This window comes from Octopus bimaculoides, chromosome 7 (assembly GCF_001194135.2).
Source record: "Octopus bimaculoides isolate UCB-OBI-ISO-001 chromosome 7, ASM119413v2, whole genome shotgun sequence".
Classification (NCBI taxonomy): Eukaryota; Metazoa; Mollusca; class Cephalopoda; order Octopoda; family Octopodidae; genus Octopus; species Octopus bimaculoides.
The window spans coordinates 30,087,772-30,113,671 of NC_068987.1; the positions used below are offsets into that span (position 1 = coordinate 30,087,772).

Consider the following 25,900-nt stretch of genomic DNA (forward strand, 5'->3'; position numbering starts at 1 on the left):
TATATATATATATATATAATCATCTTTTAACGTCCATTTCTTCATGCTGGCAAGAGTCAGACACTTCAACAGGAGCTGGCAAGTCAGAAGACTGCCTCAAGTTTCAATGTCTACTTTGTCATCGTTTCTACAGCCAACCACCTGAGAGTGTACTGGGTGTTTTTTTTTTTTACATAGCACTGACACTGGTGAAGTCACCAAGTAACTCACAAGACAAGCTCCTCAAATAAGTAGAGAGAGTAGTATTTAAGCAAGTGGTTTTATGCCGGATGTTGAGAGGTTAAAGTATGATAAAGGGACAGAAGCAGGTGTCTTGCTGGGGATGGGAGAGACATACATACATGCACACAGAGAACAACTTTTCTTTCAAATACATTAAAATCATGAATAGAGATCAGTACCTTTTTTTTTAGGCAGCTGTTTTCATCCATGTGCATCACATGACCACACCAGCACAGTCTTCTCTCTTGCACATCTGATGCCTCTTATACCCATTTTTTCTTTCAAACACATTTACACTTTCTTGTACATGCTCACTGACATTTCATGCTTTGCATATCCTCTACATTCACAGTCTACATTTTACTACAACATAGCACAACTGTTCATTCACAGGCCTCATACAATCTGCCTTTCACTCCAAGGAAGAGCACTTCCTTACCAGCAAATGCAGTAGCTCTCTGAATTTTGTCCAGCCCATTCTTATTCTACCAACTACACTTTCAGAGCATCCTCCACCACTGCTAATTTGGTCACCTATGTAACAGAAATTATTAACTACCTCTTAAGATCCCCATGGATTTTTGAGGCAATCTATTTCCTGTATATCATAAGTGTTTATTGTTCCTACACATCTGCCTCACACAAAGACTACTTTCTCTCCTGACCTTCCTTTAATTCCACTGCACCTCTTATGCATCCATAGTTTGCACAAGGTACACCATTTGGAATTTCCACTTACAGCTTTTCTACATATTGTGTAGGGCCATTTCCCTGAAGGAATTAGTAATTTGTCTACTTTCCTGCTTAATAACAGAAAACCTTGAACAAAATTTTTTTTTTCTACTCTAGGCACAAGGCCCCAAATTTTGGGGGAGGGGTCCAGTCGATTAGATCGACCCCAGTACACAACTGGTACTTAATTTATCGACCCTGTAAGGATGAAAGACAAGGTCGATCCAGGCGGAATTTGAACTCAGAACGTAAAGACAGACAAAATACCGCTAAGCATTTCACCCGGCGTGCTAACAATTCAGCTCGCCGCCCAAAATATTTGAACAAAATATTTTATTGAAAATAATCATTAGCCAAAGGGATTCTGTTCCATGAGGACTTTTGTAGCAAATTCATGTTTGTTTCTGCATGCTAATGATGTGCATTGAAACAGAAATGTTTGTTCACAGTTGACCTCCTGTTTCCAAAAAAAAAAAAAAAAAAATGATTGTCTTTTCCATAATGGCATAGTAATTCAAGAAATTAATTATTAATCCCTTGAGATGCTCAATTCTTCTCACTTATAGTCAGTGTTAATCCATCTCCCAACTGAATACTGTCACCTGGTGTCTTGAGTGCTTTTAGAAGATCTCATTCTATTGCAAGGATTTTGGTCAGATTTCTGGTTTGAGGATAACTCCTTCCTACCAGTTTTGGGAGCCCTATAAAGGGTCATGGACACAGTCTTCCCTCCTTACTGAAAGATGTAAAAAAAAAAAAATTCCACAAGGTATTCATTTGTCTTCTCTCAAAGATAATTTTGATAAATAAAGAATTTATCTCAGGTCTGCAAGAGTCCTGTGCCAGTGCCACAAAAGAAGCACTCATACCAGTGCCACATAAGAGCACTTGTGCCAGTACCACATAAGAGCACTCATGCCAGTGCCACATAAGAGCACTCATACCAGTGCCACATTAAAGCCACCCAGCACACACTGTAGTAGTTGGTGTTAGGAAGGACATCCAGCCATAGAAACCAGGCCAAATCTGACTAGAAGCTGGTGCAGCTCTCCAGCTTACCAGCTCTGGTCAAACTGTTCAACCTATGCCAGTATAGAAAACTGACATTAAAGGAGGAGGAGGATATTTGTTTCTATTATGTAGCCAGTTGACTTTTTAGGCATTGTGTAACAATAAAAAACCTATTTCTTTGGTTTATGATAAGAGATTAGTAATTGCATTGTTCAAGCAAGAGTCCTAAAGTGAGTATAGTTTGACCTCTTTCCATGGTATACCAACATAACCTGTTTTGTATGTGTTGTTTCTGCTATCATTGCTACAATACAAAATATCCATATTGGTATACGTGGATAATGTCACCATAATAGTGTTGGACTGCAAGCACATGAAGGTGATCAACGCCACTTTAAGGGTCGATGAGGCTGTGGCAGGAGTCGAAATCATCCAGAAAAAGCTGATGGATCTACATCTCAGCCACTGGAGAAACACATTCTTGCAGCCCAACAGTGTTGTGAGGCACTGGATGGACAGACTAATTAAATTAAATTACTAGGGGTCTGAGCATGCCACATCTCCAGCAATTCTTTGACGATATGCATTTGATGGTGATGGTCACCATTTGTTAAATATGTTTTTCCACAACTAGTCTCCTTATCAGAACTGCAATTCTGGATCAAACAAAACCTGAGACAGGTTACCTGGCACTTGGAGTGCTGTCAGATGTAATATGTAGGTAGAAATTTCACATCAGAGTTCTACAGGATGTCCACAAGGCCTGGGTACATGGAGTAAATAAAATCATAACATGAACAATTAAATATAAGAAATAATAATTTCTTAAAGTATGTGTTAATCCCCATGTGGGTACATGGAGTAAATAAAATCATAACATAAACAATTAAATATAAAAAATAATAATTTCTTAAAGTATGTGTTAATCCCCATGTACCCAGACTTTGTGGACACCCTGTATATCAGATTATTGGCAGGTAAAAGTGACAACATTCTCAGGGAAACTCGGGGTGTTGTTATAAATCCACAGGGGCTGGGGTCCATTAATAGTTTCCAGAAATTTGTGACTTAGCAGTGCTATCAGTGTATGTTGTTACTTTGAGATAAAGTCTACAGACACAGAAGTGCTGTCAGCTGGATGTATCCAAGAAGTGCACAGAGCAATGGAACCATCCTGCATGCATTTGTCTAATGCATTAACACAACTGATTTGTGGAATTATATCAGACAGCTGCTATCATGTATAAGACACATCTGGCAATCAACTAAGTCCATTGTAAAGATTGTCCTGCCATTTTCCTTTAGATGAGAAGGACATGCAGGTTTCATCTGTCTGGAGGCTTTAGCAAAAAAAGTGTATGATGAACGAAATTAAAAGGGCTGAATTCCAAATACTTTCCTTCCAGACCAATTTCTCGTCAACTTTTTCAACTTTCATTTAAAAATGGCAATGAAGGTGCAGAGTGCTACTTCCCAGCAAATTTGTTGAAAGGTAGATGAGAGTGATAAGCATGGTATGAAAGAATGCGCCTGCAATGAGCATGCATCTAGACAGGAGAAGGACAACTGGGGTCGATGTAATCAATTAGTCACCTATCCCAAAATTTCAAGCTTTGTGCCTATAGTAAAGAAGATTATTATTATTATTATTATTAAATAGGACTGTGGATTAGCAGAATTGTTAATGCGTCGGAAAGAAAAGAAAAAAAAACATTGCGTTAATTGTTCTGGCTCATAACATTTTCAGTTCAAATTCTGCAGAGGTCACCTTGCTGTTCAACCTTTCGGGATCGAAAAATAAAGTACCAGTCTAGTACTAGGATCGATGGTGTCGACTAAACCCATGCCATCAAAATTATTGGCTTTGTGCCAAAATCAAAACCAATTATTATTATTATCGTTCATGTATTTAATAATTTATATTCCATCAACAACAAAAATCATTCAACAATAAATAAAAAATAAAATAATAACAATAAAGAAATTAATAGCAACAATAATAATTGAAGTAAAATATCTGGTTTGGCACCATAATTGTTCCCAGCTGTCCGAAGCCCTAAAGAAGTTACCATTCCCTGATTAAGCGGTAGAAAATACGGACAGTCCGAATTTTTTGCTTAAACCCCAGCAATAGACCATTAAATGTGTTTCCGGAAAGATATTGAAAAACATCATTACGTCAGAGTGACAAACAAACGAGGAAGGTATTAGGCAGTCGTGAGAGGTGCAAAAAATAACCCTTAAATCACGCAAAAAAAAATTTTTTTTGTTTTTGCATAATCGTATGAATATCAGCGTGTAGAACGCAATTCCGCAAAAATTTTCTGAAAATACCGAAAAATTAAAAACTTATAAGTGGTTATGTGGGGTGCTTAAAGCAGAATTCCGCCAAATTGATAATATCTATAATCGGTGGTGTTTTGAACTTTGTCCCAGCACCCTATGTCAACGGTATACATATATATATCAATTATGACTTAGTGTAATTGAACTAGTAGGAGAGGTAAAGCAACAAAGGAAGTCTGTCTGGTTTGTGATAAGAATATTTTGACAAAGCTCTATTGTTCACGAAGACACCGCCCAATATATATAGTTTACCTGCGTTTCACGAATTATCAAAATTATCCAACTGTAATACTTTATCTAATAACACAAAGACAATGTTATATATTATATTTAACCATTATCAAAATCACAGATGCATTAAGTCATGCAATAAAATAACTACAAACCTTTTGCACAGCAACTTGTGACCGTGTAATGACTACAAGACAAACAAGTTTCTCAAGTTATGTACCCTGGTGTTTATAATAAATCTGAATTTGCGTAGGTGTTTTTATAACTTTATGTGTGCATGTGTTTATATAGACGCGGCGAGCACCTGTATATAACTATGACAACTGACTGAAATTTATATAGATAGATAGATAGATAGATGGATGGATAGAGAGAGAGAGAGATGTTGAGTACCGGGTGAATAGTTATTTTAGGTACTTATTTAAAAATATAAACGTTTAAAATGAGGTGACTAAAAGTGATAGCTAAGATTGTTAAAAAAGAAAAGTGGAGAGAAAGAGGAATATCTGAAAATACATTAGGTTAGGTCTGGTTGCGGTATTTTATTATCAGCTTTTGATTTGGGAGTTGTGTCCCTTGAAGAGCTAACAGAATCTGTAGCTCACCGAACAAAATGCTTAGCGACATTTATTCCGGTTTTTGTGTTACAAGCCCAATTTCCCCTGAGCTTGACTTTGCCTTTCATCCTTTCGGAGTCGATAAAATAAGTACCGATTGTGCATTGGAGTCAATGTAATCGACTAGCTTCCTTTAAATTTCTTGTGTCTATAGTAGAAGGGAAAAAAATTATGGACCCCACCCATATGGAATCCTGTCCGACGTAATAGAATAAACAGTCAAATACATTTTTTTCGTTTTATGACCATTACATAAACTGGAAATATTAATACTATTCGGTGTTGACGAGTAGACTGACCCCCACCCCCTTTTTTTTCTCCTCAAAATTTTTTTTGAATTCTTGATGTTTTCAACAACGGAGATTGCGATTTCCACCACCACAATGTTTTTGTTTTTAACTTGCTTTGATTTCTTTTATTTAATTCCACGCTTAAAAATACGGAGATTATGAATGTTTTTTTTCTTTTCTTTTTTGTTTGATTCTAATTTTCCATTATTTTGTTATAAACATGAAAGAATAGACAAAACTGACAAATCTTCAAGCGACTGTCACCCGAACGTCTTAAATAAATGGATACATTCAGTAACATTCTCCAAGGTACACTATGATTACTGGGAGAAGATCGGAATGTTCAAAGCTGTAACGTCACCAATTGTAGACCTGTTGGATCAAGTCTGACTTGGGATAATACAATAACATGATATTCTATTTCTCCCCAACCTAGTTTAGAAAATTCTTATTACTACCAAAATACGATATCACCGTTTCTTATTTCATCCCATGAAGTTACGCTCTTTTACTAGTCAGCCAAAGTATCGAAGTTCTAAAGAATAGCCGAGTGAGTTTTAATATACCTGATCGAGTCGAGCTTATAAAAGTTTCAGTAATAAGAATCACGTTAGGGTTAATAGGAAAGAAAACGTCAATAAAATTCGTCCTTTAGGCAAGGGGTGACAACTCCCAAATATGACTGCAGCGAACCGGCAGAAACGTTAGCAAATCGGGCAAAGTGCTTAGCAGCATTTCATCCAGCTTTACGTTTTAAGTTCAAATTTCGCCGAGGTCGACTTTGCTTTCATCCTTTCGGGATCAATAAAATAAGTATTTGTTGAATACAGGGATCGATGTAAACGACTTACTCTCTCTCCCAAAATGCTGGCCTTTTGCCAAAATTTGAAATTAATATTTATTAGTTTAATTTGATCTTTAGCAAGCATAATAATAATTCCAGACATGCTTAGATGATGTTCTTATGTAATTTCTTTTAAAGAATTCCCTGTTTATTTGTAGAAGACTGTGAAAGTGTCAAATTATTGTCAAATACTCTGTTTATTGGTAGTGTTATGTCACTTTGTAGTTAGACTGATCAATAAATCTAAAATTAATTCAACCATTGATTTACCCCTGAAATTCCATAACATATCAATTTACCTTGTTGCAGGCATTGCTGAGTGGTTAAAAAGTTAGCTTAGCAACTATATGGTTCTAGGTTCAATTTCATTGCACAACATCTTGGGTAAGTGTATTTTACTATAGCTTTGAATTGAGCAAATCTTTTTGAGTGAAATTTGATAGATGGAATCTATGTGGAAACCCTTGTGAGTGGTTGATTCAGTTGCAGTTTAAAGTTATACCCAAGACACATGTCCTCTCCTCCTAATTAATTAATTAATTAAAATTCACAAATTAATAATAAAAATTTGATTGAAAAGCAAACTTGATTTAAGACACAGTACTGGACAAAATTATTGACAAGTTGACAAAAGGATCTCTGCATGGTCACCCAATCAGCAAGAAATAGTAGTTGAACTTCACCCATTCTAGATATCTCTGATTAAATAGAAGGAATGGTCACAGTTGGAATCATTTTGGTCTGCTTGATCAGGATTATCCAGAGGTTAAGCAGTAACATTAAACAATAACAGTAGCAACTAGATCTTAAATCTTCAATTCAATAACACTTCAAGTGTTATATTATGTATTTAGGTTTGGCTGTGTGATTAAGAAGTTCAGTTCTCAGTCACATAATTCCAGGTTTGGTCCTGCTGCATGGACCTTTGGACAAGTGTCTTCCACTATAACCATAGATTGATTTCAAATTTTGGCACAAGGCCAGCAATTTCAGAGGTGGGGCTAAGTTGATTACATTGACCCCAGTGCTCAGCTGGTACTTATTTTTATCGGTCATGAAAGGATGAAACATAAAGTTGACCTCAGAATATGAAGACAGCTTGCTCATGATTCTGCCAGCTTACACTATAACCATACATTGACCAATACTTCATGAGTGAATTTTTATTAACAGAAATTATGCAGAAGCCCATCAAACACACACACACACACACACACACACACACACACACATTTAGTCATGTAAGAAATTCACTTCAGAACCAAATAGTTAAGGTACATTTCCACTGAGTGGATGCTGTAGGCTGATGTTTTCTGCTATGGCCATAGGCTAAGCAATATCATATGAGCAAAATTTGGTGGATGGAAACTAGAATAAGGCTGTTGTGTGTGTGTGTGTGTGAATTTCCTGTTTCCTGTTTCCCTTGTTTTCACATATGCATGCTATTTGTTGAAAAAGTCACCTTCATACAAAATCAAAGCTGTTTGCTTACAATAAATCCATGAAAGCATATCCTGTCATTGAGCTGTTCACAGTTCAAAAGACAAGGAGAAATATCATTTTACTTGAAGGCAGGTACACAGAGACAGAAAGAGTATCTGGCTGTCAAAATATCTCCTTCAACAACACTCAGCCAACTCATGCAAACTTGGAAAAGATGACATCAAACCAATTATGTATGTGTACATGTGTAAAGTGTTAAATCCTAAAGCTATGCAAGTTATTTGCTCTAGTTCTCTGAAGCTACTAGATTTGTTGTGTAAATAAGCAGATTGGCTACTTGTTTCTCTGAAATTGGCCAAGTGATGTAGACACTCTGATGAGACCCCAGTAAGAATTATACACAGTGTGCAAGAGAGGAGACTGTGCTGATTTGGTCTTGTGATATGGATGGATGAGGACAGTTGCATAAAGGAGTGCTGATCACCTAATGTGGAGGGAAGTTGTGAAAGAGTGAGACCCAGGAAGACATAGGACAAAGTATTAAAGGCTGATCTCAAAATGGTGAGCCTTATGAAAGCAATGACAGAGGACCATAATATATGGTGCATTGCTGTACTCAAGAAGACCCACCCACCACAATAGATTGAGATCCTAAAACCAAGATGCTGCATAAAAAGTGTTGGTGTGGGCGCTGGTGCCATGTAAAAAGCACTAGTGACAGTGCCACATAAAAAGCACCCAGTACACTCTGTAGAGTGGTTGGTGTTAGGAAGGACATCCGGCGTTAGAAATCAAGCCAAAATAGACTATGGAATCTGGTACAGCTCCTGGCCTTGCCAGTTACTGTTAAGTTGTCCAACCCATACTAGCATGGAAACAGAGGTTAAATGATGATGATGATGATGTACCCTCAGTCACACAGTTATACTCAAGGGAAGTGAATGTTAAATAATAATGATAATCTTAGGGTTTAGTACTGGAACCTGATTAAGAGGAAGGGGTAGTGTTCATGACCTTTCTAGCTTCTTAACTGGTCAGATTGATACAATTTATGTTCAGCAAGAACATCTATAAGCTGGCCTTTGAAAAGTACATAGATGGGGTGGAAGAACTTTCAGAAATGCAGGATGCTTTTTTTTTCTGCTGTAAGGAAGGATTCAGCAAGGTGGTTAGTGTTAGCGCAGTAGGATGTGACCAAAATTGAAGTTAGATCCAGCATCCTGAGATCAGATCACACTATGTCCATAACTTCCTTGAGTTTGTTTTCCTCTTCTGAAGCCTGGACACATTTTTTTCTCTGTTATCATGCTATCTATACATTGTATTTCTATATCAATAAGAATTTTAAAAACCAGCATCATTTTTTTTCTCATTACTACCATTATTTCAAGTACTTAGGTTGATGTAATCAGCTTACACACATCCATTCGAAATTGTTGACCTTAGACAAAAATTAATAATTATCATTATCATAATTTCATTAGATTTAATATTATTGCTTTTATTTCATTAAATTTCTATGTCCAGTTGTCAAATTGAATGGCCACCTCTTGGGACCTTTCAGTATTGAACTCTCGGTACACCAAGGATGACCATTCTCCCTGCTTTTATATATTTTAGCTTTAGAACCCTTGCTGCGAAGGATGGAGAATTTGAGGGGTATCCCGCTGGAACTAGGTCACAGGAGAGCTGTCATATGCAGGTGACATCACTGTTATGGTGTTGGACTCTTCGGACATAGAAAAGATCAACACCATACTGAAAGAATATCAGGAATGTGCAGAAGCATTCATAAACCAGGACAAGTCAGTAGGTCTACAACTAGGTTCTTAGAGAAGCAAGTTGACTAGCAGTGACTTCTGTCGTTTGACAGAGGGTCAGGTGAAAGTGCTCGGAGTCTGTGTCAGACCAGATCTCCAGGTAGATAGGAACTGGGAAAGGGTCATGACTAGGGTGGCCAAGCTCACCCAGAAATGGGCAGAAAGGAAGTTGTCTCTGAAAGGCCGAGCAGAAGTAGTGAATGCATATATCACCTCAGTAGTGTACTACCGCCTAATCATTGTATCTTGTCCTAAGAAAACTCTGACCAGATTGAAGTGCTTGCTTTTCCAATTCTTATGGAAGTCAGGTTTCACTGGTCAGAAAACCATCTGCTGTCAACACCCACACCATTGTGGTCTTAAGATGCCATCGTTAATGATGCAGAGCCACGCTTTGAGGCTGTCGCATCTATAGAAATATTTCGATCACTGCGACGATGTGGACAACAACAAAAATAAGAGTGAAATTGTGTGGGCATCTTTTGCGTGACATGTTTTTCTGTAGCTCATCTCATTGACAAAGCTGCAGTCATGGGTCAAACGTAGACCAAGGTTGAGCGTTTGTCATCTAGTATGTTGCCAGGTGCTCACTACATTGTACCAGCTGCCCAAAACCATTAGCAGGAAAACAACCCAATATTTCTATAGAAGTCTAGTTGAGGGTATGAGTGATAATGGCCGAGGATTGAATCTAGGTATCAAAGAGAAAAGTGTGAGTAGTTTCTTGTAGAGGACCATTGGGTTGAAGATCATGGACAATTTCCAAAAGTCTTTGGCTTAGCAGTGCAACAGAGGGGCATTGCCCGCCCATTCAAGACAGGCTCTTCAGTCATGGAAGTGCCAACAGCCAAACCTGCCCAAGAAGCTTGCAGGAGGACAAAACTATCCTGCATGAAATAATTCAGTGTCCATGCATTAGAGAGTTGTGTGATTGTGTGGAGCAGGTGTTGTCGCATCTATGACAAATTCAGCTGTCTGCTGAGGATATAGTGAAGATCAATACACCACCTTCCCTTAGCAGAGAAGGAAGGCAGATCTTCCTCTGCTTAGTGGTTGTGGCAAAAGAGGCTGTGTGGTGGACCCATCTGAAAAGTTTGAAGACAGGAACATTTCTATCTGGTCTAGCCCTCATCAATTTCTTCAAATATCATTTGAAGAGGAAGGTGAGGGAGGTGCTGCCTCCTAGTGTGTTTATCAAAAGGTGGTCGACAGTGGCATTACTGATGAGACTAAATGGATTTACTGAGAATATGCTTTTCTGAGCAGGAGGAAAGAAACTGGAAAAGGGTACTTTCTCATGCCTGAGAGATGGCAGAGTAATCCAGGATTTTTGTGTAATCTTGGATTTTACTCCAGATTACTCTAAGTGGACTGCCCTGCTATGGGGAATTCTATTTATTTATTTATTTATCTATTTATTATTAATTCTCTACTTTCTATTATATATCCTCTTTTATACCATTTAATGTGGTATTATCTCCACTTGATTGATGTTAACCATATTTAGTAGAAAGTGGGTTATACATCTTTAGATTGTATACCTGACTTTCTACTATAAAATTAAGGAAATAGACGGAATGCTGAACTCCAGACTAAACAACTCAAACAACATTTATTTACTTGGTAAAACATACATATCTTTAGTTATACATCTTTAGAGGTGAGAATAACGAGCTGTCGAGTATAAGACCGAAAGATGTAGGGACAGCTTTTAAACACACGTCCATGCTCAATCGCTGGCCAGCATGAAAGAGAATGAATTGAGCGGGAAACGCTTGCTTTATTAATTCTACGCATGCGTAAGACAACGCATGCGCAGGCGTTACTACACATACATTTTTGTTTTTGTAATATTGTCCTCCATGTTTTGGACCCTTGTGGCCAATAAAAGAAATCATTATTATCATTATCATTATTATAATAATTATTATTATTATTATTATTCAGTAGTTTTATTTTTATAACGTGCTTTCACTTCACTACCGAGCGCAGCTCTGTGTGCCTTGGGTATGTGCTGTGGTTTGCTGTGATGCTCTTATGGTTACTGTATTGAAAGTGTTTTGCGTAGGATGTGTGCAGTGCCCAGTCATGCAATTTTCTGTATGTTATATATATTTGTAAGTCCTGGTGTTTTTGTTATGTATTTGTCTGTTTTTGTGTGTATTATTATTATTTTTGTTATGTATTATTATTATTGTTATTATTATTATTATTATTGTTATTATTATTATTATTATTATTATTATTATTATTGCCTTTGCACAGCTTCTAACGCTGGAGATGTACTACAGTGTCAGCTGTTCCCTACCAGTGAACTAAGGTAACACCTCTTATTTTTTTAGCACCTTCCGGAGTATTCAGGTGGTTTCAAGTAGTGCTGTTTTCTTCAAGTGCTCCACCCTTACTGCAGCCCCTATTTGTTCCACGTACTTTTTGAGATTTTTGCTCACCGTTCCCGGGGCTCTTTCAATTATTGGTACTACTGCTATCTTTTTCATCGACCACAACTGCTTAACTTCCCAAGCTAACCTATCATATCTATCGACTTTTCTTTCTTCCTTATCGTATACCTTTTTGTCAGCTGGGCATGCTATATCTATGATCCAACATGTTTGTTTTCTTTCTCAATTAAGACTATGTCCAGCTTCTTCTTCTTCTTCTTCTTATTATTATTATCATCATCATCATCATCATTATTTCATTAGACTAATTCCATTCCCAGTTTTACTCTCAGATCAGTTTTGCTCTGTTGTTCATGCATGTTGGCACTACACATCTAGTGGAGCATGTTTAACCGTTTAGCATTTAAACTGGCCATATCAGGCCCAAATATTCAACATGATTTATATTCAAGCTGGCCTGATCCAGCCTCTCACACCAACCCTACAATGTCATTCTAAACATAAACAGTCATGGCATCGAAATATTAAGGCTATAATGCATGATTAATTCAAAATGATGTGAATAAACAAGCACTGTATTTTAACAGTAATCTGAATACTAAAGAGTTAACTTATGTCTTAAGTTTTCAGACATTCTTCCAGCATTCAGAGCTTATGTCTTCGTGCCATGTAACATCATACTTTGTGCATTGGCATCCCAAAATCTCTCTTCAGCTGAAGAGAACAGTCGTCTATATATACTTTGTCTTCGTAAAACTAGAACTATGACAACCTGGCTACAGCTTCAGATGCTTTAACCTTCGATGTGTTATGTCTAATATACCAAGTGCTACTTGCTTTAGTTTGCTTAATGAAACAGATTTAAAAAAAACCTAAGATTCCATTCTTTCTATACAGTTGAGTGGTTTAATAGTAAAATGGTCAGCCAACTGTGAAAAGCATTTAATCAAATAAATTATTCCAGTCATGCAAGCATAGAAAAATAGATGTAAGACAGAAATATATTCAGGGTTTCCAAAAATAGTATAACATACTTTAACAGTGTGCACGCGCACGTGCGTGCGTGTGTGTGTCCTAGTGGTTAGAGTTCAAACCCTGGACTAGGTAGTGCATTGTGTCCTTCATTTCACATTGCTCCAGTCCACTCACCTGTAAGCGAATACCACCCTCCTGCTGGCATAGTTTTCTCTCCCTTCAACTGTCACAGTTACTCTGTTCTGCTAGGTCCAGGATGGGAGAACTGAAGGGTGAGGGATGGGTTTGGTTGTAACTACATATAGGTATCTAAAACAATTAATGGAAGCATGGCACAAGCTATCTGGTCATCATACTTACTTGCAAGTGATGACTAAGTTCCTCTTTTTCCACACATGCTCACACACACATACTCTCATACACACAAACACATGCACACACCACCCCCTTGCCCTTCAGGCTGCATCAAGCAACCCTCATTCCACTACCCAATGTACACTAACTTTTCCCTGTTATATTTCCAATCAACACTCTCCTCTCTCTCTCTCTCTCCCCTATTCCTCTCCTCAGTCACCTGAACAAACGTACATACTCTGGGTTATTGAGTACACTCTGCACATCTGTACATACACTCTTATCCTCTCCTAACAACCCATGACAGATTTTTCTGCTGTCATTGCTCCCCTCCCTATTCCCCTCACTCTCAGTTTATAAGCTTTAGGTCACTCAGTACTTTCTACATATATTGTGTACAAAGCACTCCTCTACCTGTGCTGGTTCCATGATGTCCTGTTTCCTGCTACACCTCACCCCCGCCTACAGGTGAGCAAGACTACATCTCTAATGCTGACACCACTAAAAGAAAAAAATAATCAACAAGGCTGTGTGGTAAGTTTGCTTCCCACCCACATGGTTCCAGGTTCAGTCCCACTGCATGGCACCTAGGGCAAGTATCTTTTATTATAACCTCAAGCCAACCAAAGCCTTGGGAATGGATTTGGTAGATGGAAACTGAAAGAAGCCCATTGTATATATCTGAACCACAGCGTTCGGTTTGTTAATTGGAAAGATGGTACCCACATTCAACATGTGGAGAGTAGGTGGGCCTCTGTGAAGCAAGGTAATAAACGATGCTGTGACACTCACCATTCTATAGTAAATTCATATCTCTGAATTTGTGGTGCAGGAGATATGAAAATTGTGAGTTGTTTGAGAAATTGATTGAATGTATTTCTAACTTTAGTTTTTAATTTTTAAAATATTTTGTAATGTGTTGCCTATCACATGCTTAAATGTTTGCTTTTTAAACATATTCTGTTCACTCTTTTATTTTCATACATAACATATAAACATGTACATCTTATAGAACATTGTCATTTTATAAGATTTTGCTGGCAAATTTTTAAATTAACATAAGCATTTATTTACATGAAAGAAAATTACTGGAGAACTTTCATCTAATTCTTCCAAATCTTTCTGGTAAAACTGTATTGTGGTAAAACCATTTGTGGGGAAAAATTGTAATGTGTTTATCGCATGTAACATGTTCTTGATCGCATTTGCATTAAATGCATATTGAAAGCTTAAAACTACTTATTTCTTTTAGTCATTGAGGTGGTTGTGAGGTGTGTTAAAAATAACAGACAAATAACGTTTTTTGGATAAATCTTTTAAGTTCATGCTATCACATTAAATGCTTATTGAGTGCTTCAAACTGCAAAACACGTGTTGTTTTACAAATATTGTCAACACCTGCTATTTTCAAGATGTTGATGACAAAATGTGCAGTCACAAACAAAATGACAGCTTCCAAATCCTGTTTCTTGACTGAGTGAAAATGATCAAAATTTAAACCTCTATAACTTTTTAAAACCAATTTTCTGGTAAAAGTGAAACAACTCAGCAATTCAGCTCAGAAAAGTATACTATTGTGCCAAATTTTAAAATTTTCGATAAACATAGATTTTTGAAATGCTGGCAGCCAAACCAACTAGATCCTATGCATGTGCGTGTGTGTGTATGTGCGTGTGTGTATATATATATATATATATATGTGTGTGTGGTGAATCTTGCAGGCATGAAGTGGATTCGATCCACTATACCCAAATTTAAATTAACACTGCGTCAGAACTTTTCCCACGGTGGAACAATGGTTGTGATCTGACAGCAGTTTAATATTTTCCAGATGCCTTTAGCTAGGCCCGAAACAATGTCTTCACCACTTGACCCTTTCTAACCTCTTCTACTCCATCAAAATCTAGAATAGAGATAACAAGACCACCAGCTAAATCCATTGTTCTCAGTAATATATCTATCGTTCTAGATAGCTATAAAAACAGGAGACCCCCCCAAGCCAAACGGTCAGTAGTCACTTGGGGACACAGTGCGAAGTAACTAGTGACAACTCAATTAGTTAGGGAATGGACATCTACAGATATTGTCACAAGCAGTCAGCCACTAAAAGACAAACGACCAGAGGGAGAAAGAAGTTTACAACCAGCCAACTATGAGACACAACTTCCCTCGACTCTATAACTATCACTAGCTTGCATCCTTTTCTCGGTAACATTACCCTATCTTTTTATCTGTTTACTACTACAAGAATGTGTACACACCTATAAAGGCCGAAATTAACTTTCTTTACCTTGCATGTTTTAAGAACTGCATTATACGATTACACTAACCTACCCATTGTGGTATGGCATCTTATTAGAGTAACGGTAAATAAATATTTCTATAAAAATTTCGATCACTCTTCATCGTTCATCTTATAACCTGATACAATTGGTAAATAATACTTATCGTTACAATTGGTAATCTCTGACTTTAACATTTCGATACCGTTACAATTGGTGACCAATCGACTACACAACACAAAAACATTAACCGTTACATATATATATATCTATGTGTTTATATCTGCTTGACAACTGGTGTTGATGTGTTTGTGTCCCCATAACTTAGCAGTTCAGCAAAAGAGTCAGATAGAATAAGTACTGGGGTCAGTTCATTCAACTAAAAATTTAAGGCGGTCCCCCAGCATGTCACATGACTAATGACTAAAAAGTAAAAGATAAAAGACAGATCTCTAGTCTGGGATGTAATGTGTAGGGACACATTCTCCCTCTCCAACCTTGTAGCATTGGCTGCAAACCCAGGTGTTGCTGCCTGTAACATGGAAGAGAAAAAAATCATTAAATACAGGAGCCTAGCTGGCCAGTATCACTTTGTGTTGTTCATCATCAAGCCGTCACATGTTCTGGGACTCTGTACTACTGATTTCCTCTGCAAAATAGGGATAACAGCAACCCGTCTGAGAAACAAGTCCTGCAAGGTGGAGTGGCTGTTGCAGCAAGTGTTGCTAACCATTCTCCATGGCAACATCATTGTGGTCATTACCACAGGGCACAGCTGTGCACACCATTTGTTCCAGTTATTGTTCCAGTGTGGTTATTTCCCCTTCCCCACCATCTTCTGACACTTCCCCAACCCTGTTTTTTTTTCTCCTTATTTTATCTTGCTTCTTTCCTGTTTCTTTGTATTTAAATGTTCTAATAAAATTTTTTTAAATGCATTTAAGTGGTTTGCAAATGAGCTGAGAATATGGAAGATTATGACATTACTTTAAACCTGTTCATCAAAGACTGTTCAATATCTCTACTGTTGATACTATGAGAAAATGCACTCAGTACACTTTGTAAAGAAGTTGGCAATATGAAAGGCACCCAACTGTAGAAACCAAACCAAATGTCATGTACAAGCACTAGTCGATCGGAGAAGCAGCTCCCAATAGGAGATGACCTAGAACATTATGACCTATCCAACCCATGCCAGCATGGAAAACAGATGTAGAATGATAATGATTAGGATGATGAGGATATATATGAGGCTGGGCTGAAAAATTCATAGGTTAGCTATGAAGGAGTTATGCTACAGCTGTGAAATCTTGCATGCATTAATTTCAACTCTTCTTATTACCTCTGCCTTAGCGAAGGTGGATGTATTGCTTTCAGTCGTGTTTGCTTGTTTGTCCGTGGACAAGATATCTCAAGAACCGCTGGATGGATTCGGATGAGACTTTCAGGGATGTTTGGCCTCATGACTGGCATGAACTGATTAGATTTTAGGATTGATCCATTACTGGACAAAGATGCTAGATTATTTTTCCGTTTTTTTTTAACTTAATTTTTGAGAGCAGTTGGGTTCATTTTTAGTATTCTCGTTTGTGAGAGCAGTCGAGTTTATTTCAGATATTCTCATTTTAATAATCATCTCTGGCTAATCATTGAAAGGACATTGGTGTTGCCTTGGCAGAGGTTTACACTCTCTGAGTGCTCTTGTTAATAGCTGCATTGTTTCTTTCCAGGTAAACCGACATCTCACAGTTCAATGACAACCTCAAAAGTAACTAGTAGCAACTTCTCTTGAAAATGGACAAAATTTGGCATCATGATCTTATCAAGTACTTGCAGGAAAAGAGTTTACCCTCGAAGGACAATAATGCTGACATGGTTGCTACATTAGGGGATGACATTCCAGCTTTATCAACAGTGGAATTGGAATATCCTTGTATCTCTTCTACGGCAAGACACTTACCTCTATCTTTCTATTATTTTTCTTTATCTCTCATCAACTGGCACAAAGCCACATCCCTCAATACTACTCCCCTCACCCCAGTTGTAAGGACTTTGTCTTCATCTGCTGGTGCTGGTGCCATAAAAAAGCACCCAATACACTCTGTAAAGTGGCTGGTGTTAGGAAGGGCACCATGCCAAACGAGACAATAGAGCTTGTTACAGCCCACTGGCTTACCACATCAAACCATCCAACCCATACCAGCATGGAGAATAGATGTTAAATGATGATATATATGTACGTATGTATGTTTTATGTTCATAAGGGTATATGCTTACATGTTTGAATGTGTGTGTGCGTGCGTGCATGTGTGTGAGTGTGTGTGTGTGTGTGTGTATGCATGTGTGTGTGGTACCGGCACTACTTTTTCTTTCTCTTCACTAGCATTGGAGCCATGTAAAAACTACCCAGTTCACTCTGTAAAGTGGTTGGCTTCAGGAAACCATGACAAAGCAGACACTGAAACTTGGCACAGTCTGTTGGCCCGTCAGTTCCTGTCAAACAGTCCAGCCTATGCCAGCCTGGAAAATAGATTTTAAACAAGAATTACGGCGATGGCGACGGTGGCACGGCGACGACGACGACGACGTATGTGATTTCACACTTTTTCTGACTCTAGTTATTAGATCGTATTACTAGTCTTTCTGAAGTCTCACATGCAAACACACACGTTTTGTGTCAGTGTGGTGTATATGTTTCATTCATCTAGTGTGTTAGATTTTAATTTAATATTGCAATAATATTTGATACCTGTATTTTGGGAAGAGTAAAATTTGAAATACTTTATGAGAGAAAAAAATATGAAAATAGATTATGAAAGAAAAGACAAAGAAAGAGGAGGAAGGTTCAAACTGTTTTTTAATTGCCTTAAGCATTTGTCAGGAATGTTACACAATAATTTTCATATTTGTTTCAATGCTCATATATAATAAAGGTATGGATTTATTAATAGATATGCATTTGCTTAATGTCACCAAGTACATGTAATGAGATCTCTTTGTTGATGCAAACTTATATATGTATTGGGTTGTCCGGAAAGTTCATGCCGATTTACCGATTTATAATAGCTTACCTTTCGACTTATTTGCCATGAAACCACCTCAATTCTGGGAAGAGGGTATTTTCAAGTTAAAGGAAAGATGGAGACGCATTGTTCAACAAAATGGTTCATATTTGGTTGATTAAGAATGTAATGGCAAGTATTTATTGACCTTTTTCTTTCCTTTAAAAATCGGCGCAAACTTTCCGGACAACCCAATATATCTATATATGGTGGTGCCCCAGCATTATGGTAGTGCCCAAGCATGGCTACAGCCTCAAGGCTGAAACATTTAAAAGAATAAAAGAATATAGATATATATAAAGGTTTTCTTGAAGATTTTATACCTCTGGTTACTTGGTTGCTTTGCAGACTTAATACAAACTTTTGATCATCAGTGAAATGTAAGTGCAATTAGATGTGTGATACACTAATAAAATTATAGCTAATAATTTAATTTTATAATAATTTTTGATAATAATGTTGATAGTATGTATATATATATATATTATATCATAACATAAAGTGAAGTTGCATAGCCTAGTGGTTATGATGGTGGGTTCACAATCATAAGATAACAAGTTTGGTTCCTGAATAAGGTAGAGCAGTGTATCCTTGAACAAGGTACTTCATTTCACATTGCTCCAGTCTACTTAGCTGAAAATAAATACCAGTTCAGTGCTGGTACAGCTCTTTCTCCCTCCAGCTGTTACATCATCGATGTTCATCCAACTGAGTCAAGAGCTGGAATGGCCACTGGTTTCATTACATATAATGCTATCTAACTTCTTTCTAGTTCCCCTATATACCTGAATCCTAAATTTTTGGTCATATCCAGAGAACTGCATGCAATTTATGAAGTTCTGTACATGTTTCTTTGTCGTCCAAGTATAGGAGTAGTTTCCACCAATGTCCAGCTACATTTGAACTGGTGATGCCAGTGCTTGACTACATCGTATGATGGTGCATCGTCACCATAAACTTCTTTCATCTCATCGAAAGTCTCTTTTAGTGTATGACCACTCAAATATAAGAACCTACTCACTGATCTGCATTCAACTGCTTCAGTTATAACACCTTAGTCCACTTCAGCAACCATAAAAGACAAATAAATACTAGTGGGAAGCTACAATTTACAATGTGACCTGTAGAGACATTTATGATTATACTTTTACAATTCTGTTTCCTGTAATAACTGGAAGTGGGTCAAGAAAAATTTTTAATGAACACCCTTTGTGTGTGTGTGTGTGTGTGTGTGTGTGTGTCTTTGTGCTTGTGTTGTGTCCTCCACCACCACTTGACAACTAGTGTTAGTTTGTTAACATCCCTGTAACTTAGTAGTTTAGCAAAAGAGACTGATAAATTATGTTGCCAGGCTTAAAATAAGTAAGTACTGGGATCAATTTGTTTGACTAAACCCTTCAAGGTGGTACCTCAGCATGGTCACTGTCCAATAATTAAAACAGGTAAAAGTTGCAAGACAAAAGAGAGATGCTATACAATATGCCAAAACATGGTGTTTACTCTAAAAAAAAACCTGGGGAATATTTCACCACGAAAATTATCAAATATTAAATGTTCTCCATTAGAACCATCATCATTTAGCATCCATTTTCCATTCTGGCATTCATTAGACAGTTTGGCTGGAACTGGTAAGCTAGAGAGCTGCACCAGATACCAGTCTGTTTTGGCTTGGTTTCTACAGCTGGTTGCTCTTCCTAATGCCAACCATTCCACAGAATGTACCAGGTGCTGGTTATATGTTACCAGCACTGGCCATGACTACAGTTTCACTTAGCTTGTTGGTCTTCTCAAGCACAGTAAATTGTCAAAAGTCTTGGTCACTTATCATTGCCTCTATGAGACTCAACATCCAAAGATCATATTTCACCACCTCATCCTATGTCTTCCTGGGTCTACTATTTCTACAGGTCCCTGCACAGTTAGAGACTGACACTTCTTTTCACAGCTGTCCTCATCCATATGCATCACATGGCCATACCAGTACAGTCTTCTCTCTTGCATACCACATCTGATGCTCCTTATACCCAATTTTTCTGTTAAGACACTTACACTCTGTTGTACATGCACTTTGACATATATTAGAAAAATAGTTATGGAAGATTACTGATATTTCAAAAGGGTCAGAACGGTCAAAATTGATCACCAACATAGTCTAGCTTGTTTTTGATGCACTACTTAAAAATGATTAACAGATACAGGATATTTCAGTTTCAAAGGACCAGTATGTTGTAAGACTGTCTGTTCATCACAGTAGAAGATGATAATATAGAGTTGCTGCATAATATTTTCCCCTCAAACTTTAACCCTTTAGCATCTTATTGGGCCATATCCATCCCACATATTCTATGTGTTTTATGTTCAAACTGGCCAGAACTGGCCTCTCACATCTACCCTACAATGTCATTCCAAAAATATATTATCACATCAGTGAAATCATGAAGCTATGAGATAATGCAGGATTAATTCAAAGTGACATGAATAAATAAATGTTATATTTGATAAAGTAATCTGAATGCTAAAGGGCTAATTATACAAACAGTTTATAAAGTGAAATAAATTAACTTGCCATAAAAGGCCCTGCCTGAAACTTCACCAATGATCACCATATCTTTTTGCTGAGCAGAAAACTAAGGTCTACACTCTCATCCAAAGTCTCCCCTTTTTAGACAATAGATACAATTTGAGGGCTGTTTAGCAGCTATTTCTAGACACCCTCATTGTAAGTTACATGACACAGTTACTAATTCTTCTTGTTTCACAATCTTCACTTGCTAGGTGTGTGTAAGACTTCCATAATGCTGGGATAATTGTTCTATTAGAGATTCTTAGATATTTGGTTTGTTTACCACCAAACAGAGCTAAAAGCAAAAATATTAACAACAATATCACTGGTTACGTAAGTATTCAATAATACAACTGTTGACCAGAAACTCCATATTCATTTATCCAGGGTCAAATTTCTTGAAATTTTTCAGTAAAATATTCACAATATTGCATCCTTATAAAACCATTGTTACATAATAACAAATACACAAAAAATATAAATTGAGTTTAAAAGAAAACATCGACAAAAATGTATAAATAAAATACGAATGTCCAACTTTAATAAATTTTAATAAAAATATTCCTGATAATGGCTATAGTGCATATAATCAACCCTTTCACTTTTCAAAGCACCATACCTCATCACCTGACTAACTATTAATATTAAACAATGAATAAATCAAAGAGGCATTTATGCTAAAACATTTTCAAAAGGCTTTTGAAATACCATAAATAATAGATGACTTATTATGCAATAAATCTCTTTGACTAAGATGAAATAGTTCAAACTATTTGAAACACAATTGTGTATTTAAAAAAATCCAAACTTAATTTAGATTTAATAAAAGCTATGAAGGAATTTCTTTGAAATATTTATCTAATGATGAATGGCAGCTTAGATTTTAATACTGTATGTATTGAATATACTAACACCTATCTAATTGGTTTGATAGTCATGTCAGTATTAAACTATTTAGTGTGCTATGCATTAATTACCTAATGACACATTCAAAATAGTTATCTGGTGACGAGTAAAAGATAGCATTGCACCAATGACTATTATTATGTTATTTTGGCAATTATGGGAGATGACTTCAAACAGGTTTTGATATTATTAGACCTCTTCAGCACAATATACATTTTACTGTGACTGGCCAATGCAGTAATGAAAGATCCACTAGGTAGGGAGCTTGGAGTAGCATAACCTGATTGTTTTGGCTTATTATTTTATAAAAGAAAACTATGAATTGCTGGTGCTGTTGTTGATGTTATTGTGTTATCCCAGGTCAGCCATGATAGAAAACACGTATGGTACAAGGTATTCCAGCCATACTCATTCCTATTCCACTCACGTTTGTGTCCCTTTTTTCATGTAGTAAGCTACATTATCCAATTTGTTCTTATAAAAAGGCCACTTTCCTTCACTGCTCCATTGACACAAATACTTGGGAGACAATCATCAAGGACTGCTCAAAATGGTGGCATGTTATCATCAGTGGAATAGACCAGATGGAAAATTACATCAAAAGCATAGATCAGAAGTAAAAGACGCAAAGTGCAACTCGCACTTCCTTGACCCCTGCAAACCTTCCCCAGTGATAAATGCCCCTAGCTCTTCTATACTGTCCTGGGCCTGAACAGCCACCTCAGGTACTGGCACCCTTCACACCCATCAGGATGAAGAGGCTCAATCAGTTGCTACATATTAACTACTCGGATATGAGTTAATACCAATGACAACAATGAGGTGATATAAATGTCATTCTCTGGACCAGTGATTCTCAACTGGGGTTCATATGGCCCTTGTGGGTCCATATAAAACTTCATTGTTAAAAATTTATGAACAATAAATTGGTTATACTTCTGCAATACAGAAAATATTTAACAGTTTTTTTTTTTATACAATTCCTAATAATATTTAATTATAAAAATATAATAGGATTTCTTAAACATTAAATAGTTATGAGGGTTCATCTGAGTAAAATAGGGATCAAAGGGGTCCTTAGATAAAAAATGGTTGAGGAACACTGATCTAGACTTAACTTTTCTCATGTAGTATCTCAGAACATCAAATATTTGGTGAGAGTCTGATTCTGTAGATTATGAACAATCTTTTATTTTTTATTTGTTTCAGTCATTAGACTGTGGCCATGCCGGGGCACTGTTTTGAACAATATTAGTCAAACGAAGAACCCCAGCACTTATTATTTTTTTGTAAAGCCTGGCAATTATTTTATTCGTTTCTTTTGCTGAGCCACTAAGTTACAGGGACATAAGCACACCAATGCCAGTTGTTCAGCAGTGGCAGGGAACAAACACACACATACAAAGACACACACACACATATACATGTACATATTACTAGCTTCTTTCAGTTCCTGTCTATGAAATCTGCTCTCAAGGCTTTAGTCTATCTAGGCTATAGTAAAAGACATCTGCACTAGTTGAAACACAATGGGCCTGAAACTGGAACCATGCGGTTGGGAAGTAAACTTCTTACCACACAACCATGAGATCACCATTTTTTCTCAAATATAATTTTTAAAAATGTGAAATTAAGAAGGAAATTGAAAGTAGACCAATTCAGTAAAAAAATATCGATTTTTTAGGCTGGGCACGTAAAAGCACCCACTACACTCTCAGAGTGGTTGGTGTTAGGAAGGGCATCCAGCTGTAGAAACTCTGCCAAATCAGATTGGAGCCTGGTGTAACCATCTGGTTCACCAGTCCTCGGTCAAATCGTCCAACCCATGCTAACATGGAAAGCAGACGTTAAACGATGATGATGATAATGATGATGATGATGATGATGATGAGAGCTCTGGCTCTCACATCTACCCAACAAGGTCATTCTTAAAATATAAACAATCACATCATCGAACTCTTAAAGCTACACGATAATGCATGATTAATTCAAAACAATGTGAATAAGTAAGTATCACATTTGACAGGATAATCTGAACACAAAAGGGTGAAATACAGTATTTTAAATTTCCTCTTTGCCAACCTTTCATCAACTGGCATAAAACCACTTCTCTCAACACTACACCCTACTCATCTGAGAGATCTTATCTTGCGAGTTACTTGGTGACTTCACTAGTACCAGTGCTACACAAAAAGCATCCAGTACACTCTGTGAAGTGGTTGCTATAAAGAAGGACATCCAGCAACAGAACCCATGCCAAAGTAGACACTGGAGCTTGGTGCAGTCCTCGGGCTGTCACTTCTCATCAAGCCATCCAACGCATACCAGTATAGGAAACTGATGTTAAATGACATTGATACACACACACACACACACACACACACACACACACATATATATACTCACATATGTATATATACTCACATATGTATATATAGATATTTTTATGTATTTGTTTTGCAAGATTTTCTATGTGAAATCATGTGTTGAAACAGATATTGTTATACTTCGAGATGGACATATTTTGCCAATTAAACGCGTGTGTGTTTAATTGGCCAAATATGACCATCCTCAAGTATAACAATGTATATAGATTGATAAATAGATAGGCAGAGGTATGTGTGTGTGTGTTTATCATAATTTTGCATGCTACTTGGTAGTGGTGATAGTGGGGATGTGTGTGGGTTGTGATGATGGTGAAGATGAGAATAATGATGGTGATGATGGTGATGATGATGATGATGGTGATGATGATGGTGATGATGATGATGATGATGATGATGATGGTGATGATGATGGTGATGATGATGATGATGATGATCCACAGAAAGAAGGCAATTTTTTTATTCTTCATTTTATTATAAAACTGCTCTCTCCATTTTCTATAGAATATTTCAAAATTATTTCAACCATAATAAGAATTTAATTCCAAAGAATTTTGTCAGGGAGTTGTCTATAATTTTTTTTTCTTTTTTCATTTATATTTCACATGACTGCATAGTTGGAATAGAAATGCTCAGCTTTTGTTCCATACCATAATCTGTTGACTAAATTAGTATTTGTTCTAGATGTATTGTTTCATTGTTTTCCTGTGTTAAATTGCACTCATATATCAAATATAGTTTGATGACATTTCTTTCATCTTTCACTTGTTTTAGTCATTCAACTGTGACCATGCTGGAGCACTGCTTTGAAGGGTTTAGCTAAGTTTAGCCAAACAAAATCGATCCCAGTACTTATTTTTAAGTTTGGGGCTTATTCTATTGGACTTTTTTGCTGAACTGCTAAATTATGGGGATGTAAACAAACCATCATCGATTTGAAGTGGTGGTAGAGAACAAACACAAGACTGGTACTTATTCCGTTAGTCTCTTTTGCCGAACCACTAAATTATGGGGATGTAAACAAACCAACACCAATTTCAAGTGGTGATGGAGAGTGGCTGTGTGGTAAGTAGCTTGCTTACCAACCACATGGTTCTGGGTTCAGTCTCACTGTGTGGCACCTTGGGCAAGTGTCTTCTACTTGGGCCAACCAAAGCCTTGTGAGTGGATTTGGTAGACGGAAACTGAAAGAAGCCAGTTGTATATATGTATATATATATGTATGTGTATGTATATGTTCGTGTGTGTATATGTTCGTGTGTCTGTGTTTGTCCCCACAACATCGCTTGACAACTGATGCTGGTGTGTTTACGTCCCTGTAACTTAGCGGTTCGGCAAAAGAAACCGATAGAATAAGTACTGGGCTTACAAAGAATAAGTCCTGGGGTCAATTTGCTTGACTAAAGGTGGTGCTCC

The 25,900-nt window shown here is 37.0% G+C and overlaps 2 protein-coding genes across 11 annotated transcripts in view; one reads left to right on the top strand and one right to left on the bottom strand.

Moving 5' to 3' along the window:
- Nucleotides 1-25,900, top strand: part of LOC128248358 (uncharacterized) — a 62,105-nt gene that overhangs the window by 11,575 nt on the left and 24,630 nt on the right. For 3 of the 8 annotated variants that reach the window (XR_008264584.1, XR_008264585.1, XR_008264583.1), the window contains exon 1: nt 12,207-18,156. Coding sequence is in view for 5 of the 8 variants with exons in the window: in XM_052969479.1 (XP_052825439.1) it covers nt 18,013-18,156 (144 nt within the window). In the remaining 3 variants the exon portion in view is untranslated. Of the gene's footprint in view, nt 1-6,608; nt 6,678-11,407; nt 11,674-11,821; nt 11,877-12,206; nt 18,157-25,900 lie in introns of those variants that run through there. The other 5 variants (XM_052969476.1, XM_052969477.1, XM_052969479.1 and 2 more) reach the window with 5 other exon arrangements.
- LOC106883196 (uncharacterized) overlaps nt 1-25,900 on the bottom strand; it is a 72,215-nt gene that overhangs the window by 4,389 nt on the left and 41,926 nt on the right. Inside the window, exon 1 of one of the 3 annotated variants that reach the window (XM_014934118.2) lies at nt 6,016-6,038. The exons of 1 other annotated variant lie outside the window; for it this stretch is intronic. The gene's annotated coding sequence lies outside the window, so the exon portion shown is untranslated. Of the gene's footprint in view, nt 1-4,697; nt 4,915-6,015; nt 6,039-25,900 lie in introns of those variants that run through there. One more of the 3 variants, XM_014934117.2, reaches the window with a different exon arrangement.